This window comes from Barbus barbus (assembly GCF_936440315.1).
Source record: "Barbus barbus genome assembly, chromosome: 34".
NCBI classification, from domain to species: Eukaryota; Metazoa; Chordata; class Actinopteri; order Cypriniformes; family Cyprinidae; genus Barbus; species Barbus barbus.
Genome location: NC_136762.1, coordinates 24,415,629 through 24,418,351, shown reverse-complemented (window position 1 = coordinate 24,418,351; position 2,723 = coordinate 24,415,629). Strand labels below are relative to the sequence as shown.

The 2,723-nt window shown below is 35.1% G+C and overlaps 1 protein-coding gene across 1 annotated transcript; it reads right to left on the bottom strand.

Annotated features, from left to right (window-relative positions):
- Nucleotides 1-1,512: 1,512 nt before the first annotated feature.
- On the bottom strand, nt 1,513-2,460 carry LOC306854134 (olfactory receptor 52K2-like; the record flags this gene model as incomplete). The annotated part of the gene is made up of 1 exon (XM_079391960.1): nt 1,513-2,460. One exon carries the CDS (start codon nt 2,458-2,460, stop codon nt 1,513-1,515), a length of 948 nt encoding a protein of 315 aa, XP_079248086.1.
- Nucleotides 2,461-2,723: the final 263 nt, after the last annotated feature.

The window sequence follows — 2,723 nt, the reverse complement described above, 5'->3', positions numbered from 1 at the left end:
AATATTATTACGTAACTCGCGTTACTTGTAATGCGTTACCCCCAACACTGACAGTAGGCAACCTGTTTACGCGGCTTTTTCCACGTCTTTCCAAAAAAAATAGTCGCCGCGTAGGTCTTTAGCCATTTTAAGCCTCATGAGACGCACAAAAGGCAAGAAAACAAAGACTAAAATACAAAAGAAAGAAAACACGGAGCAAAGTATGTTAATATTTCTTGAAATTTATTTTAAGTAAATAATACCATCTCATCACACCAGTTCACACGTTTTCTGTCTTTTGACATTTCTTACTTTTCGCTCACCGGCTGCTGTTTACACGACGCGCGTTTCCTGTTACTGACGTGACACGAGCCTTGCTGCTCAATTTTTTATTGGCTGTCTGTTGCAGTGCAAATCCGGTGCTAACCCTGCTCCGGAGCAGGGTTTCATAACCCCGGGTAAAAAGTGGTGCTAACACCGCTTTCAAATTACAGGTGTGAAACGTTTCTTTAACCGGGCTTAAAAGCAGTGTTTAGAACGACGATAACCCGGGATTAAGCACAGTGTGAAAAGTCCTTTTGTCAGAGAGGTTCTATTTAAGTGATTTCATGATTCAACAGGTCTGGCAGTAATCAGGCCTGGGTTTGGCTAGTGAAATTTAACGCAGCTTTCTAAAATAATGTGATTAATCACAGTTCTTTCTTGATTTAACGGCAATTAATTTTTCACGTAGGGCCAGGTAGGTTTGGACAGCTTTTTTCCCTTAATAAATTAAATCATCATTTTAAAAACTGCATTTTGTATTTACTTGTATTGTCTTTGTGTAATATTAAAATTAGTTTGATGATCTGAATCTTAAGTGTGACAAATATGCAAAAAATATATTTAAAAAAATAAACAGGAAGGGGGCAAAAACCATTTCAAAGCACTGTATATGGCCAACAACCACGAATTATGCTTCCTTCTACCTTCTTTTCCAATTCATACATGTTATGTGTTTTTAGAGTTAAATGTCCCTTTCTAAATGCCGTTTTCCACATTATATTGGAATCATGTGATCTGTGCTCAGTGCAGCAATTCAGAGTCCTACTGCATAAACAACATTCAAAATAATCACCATAGAAACTTATATTTAACATGAGTGCAACAAAATACACATTTGTTTGAAATGTGTGAGCTGTTTGTTAACCACACCATGTGATATGAAGTTTATCAGAATCAGAATCAGAATGAGCTTTATTGGCCAAGTATGTTTACACATACAAAGAATTTGTTATAGTGACAGAAGCTCCACAGTGCAACAGAAAGACAGTAACAGGACAGGACACAGGTAATAAAAACAAAATAACAAGAAATAGCCAATAACCAATGTACAAAGCAGCAAAAAAGTTTATCTACAGTTAGATATGTTTTCTACCCGTAATTAAACGCCCCCCCCCCCCCCCCCCTTTTAATTCCTTTTGTTTTATCAAAACATCCCCTTCTATTAATGTAACAGAGTCAGTGTATGAACATCCGCTTTTATTTGATTCATTACAAAGCTAAGACCCTTACATTTTTTATGAACTTTAGAAATGTTTGCCTTATTTCTTTTGTTCTCACTCCATAAATAATTGGGTTGAAACAACTCGGAAAAAGTAAATACATTGTGCTCACAAATACACGACTACTAGGGGAAAAATTATTTCTTATTCTGTATGACAAAAATGCAATTAAGGCAAAGGTCAAAGTAACTGACATAACAATGAAGTGAGTAATGCAGGTGTTTAAGGCTTTCATGTTAGTTCTGCCAGACTTGAACACAGAGGTGAAAATCACAATGTAAGAAATATTGATAAGAATAAAATCTGCAGTTGGGATAAAGAAAACAGTCAGAAGTCCTACAATATTATTAATAGTTATATTTCCACATGCTAACTGAACCAATACCATGTGTTCACAAAAACAATGATCAATGATATCTGTTACACAAAATGACAGTTTTCCTGCCAGAAAAACAGTGGTGACTACCAGAAATACATTTCTGATTACTGGCACAACAACAAACTTTAGAAAGTTAGGGATTTCCATGTATTTATGATAATAAAGAGGTTTGCAAATGGCAAAGTAACGATCCAGTGCCATCCACAAAAGCAAAGTAGATTGAAATGTTCCAACAAAATGAAGGCTAAACATTTGTATCAAGCAACCGGTTAGAGATATCCCGGTCCAATTAAACAAAAAGTTTAGAAGCATGTTAGGTACAAAAAATATAGGCAACATGAGGTCTACAACAGCCATAAGACTAATTAGTACATACATAGGAGAATGTAGAGATTTTTGAGAGGTGATTAAATATATGATAGTAGAATTTGCTGTGACAGCCAATAAAAACATCAGAAAGAAAGGGATAAATAATAAAGGCCTCCATTCTCCAAGGCTGTAGAAACCAATGAGTTTGAAGTCTGTGAATGAAATATTTTCTGCAGGAAGATCCTTCATGCTGAATGAAACCCTCTGCACATGTAGTATTCTGTTAAAATTATGTTTATGAAACTAAAAGAAAAAAAAGTAGATCAGGTTTCCCTATAAAACACAACCACTATGCAGCATAAAAGTTTTTTTTTCCCCGTTCTGAGAACAAGTATATCTGTTGCTCAGTACAATTACTGTTAATTAAGTGGTTTCAGATACCATTCATCATTGTGGTCTTCCAGACAAATTATGATGCACTTAATTACATTAATAGTAATGCTTGTTAGATT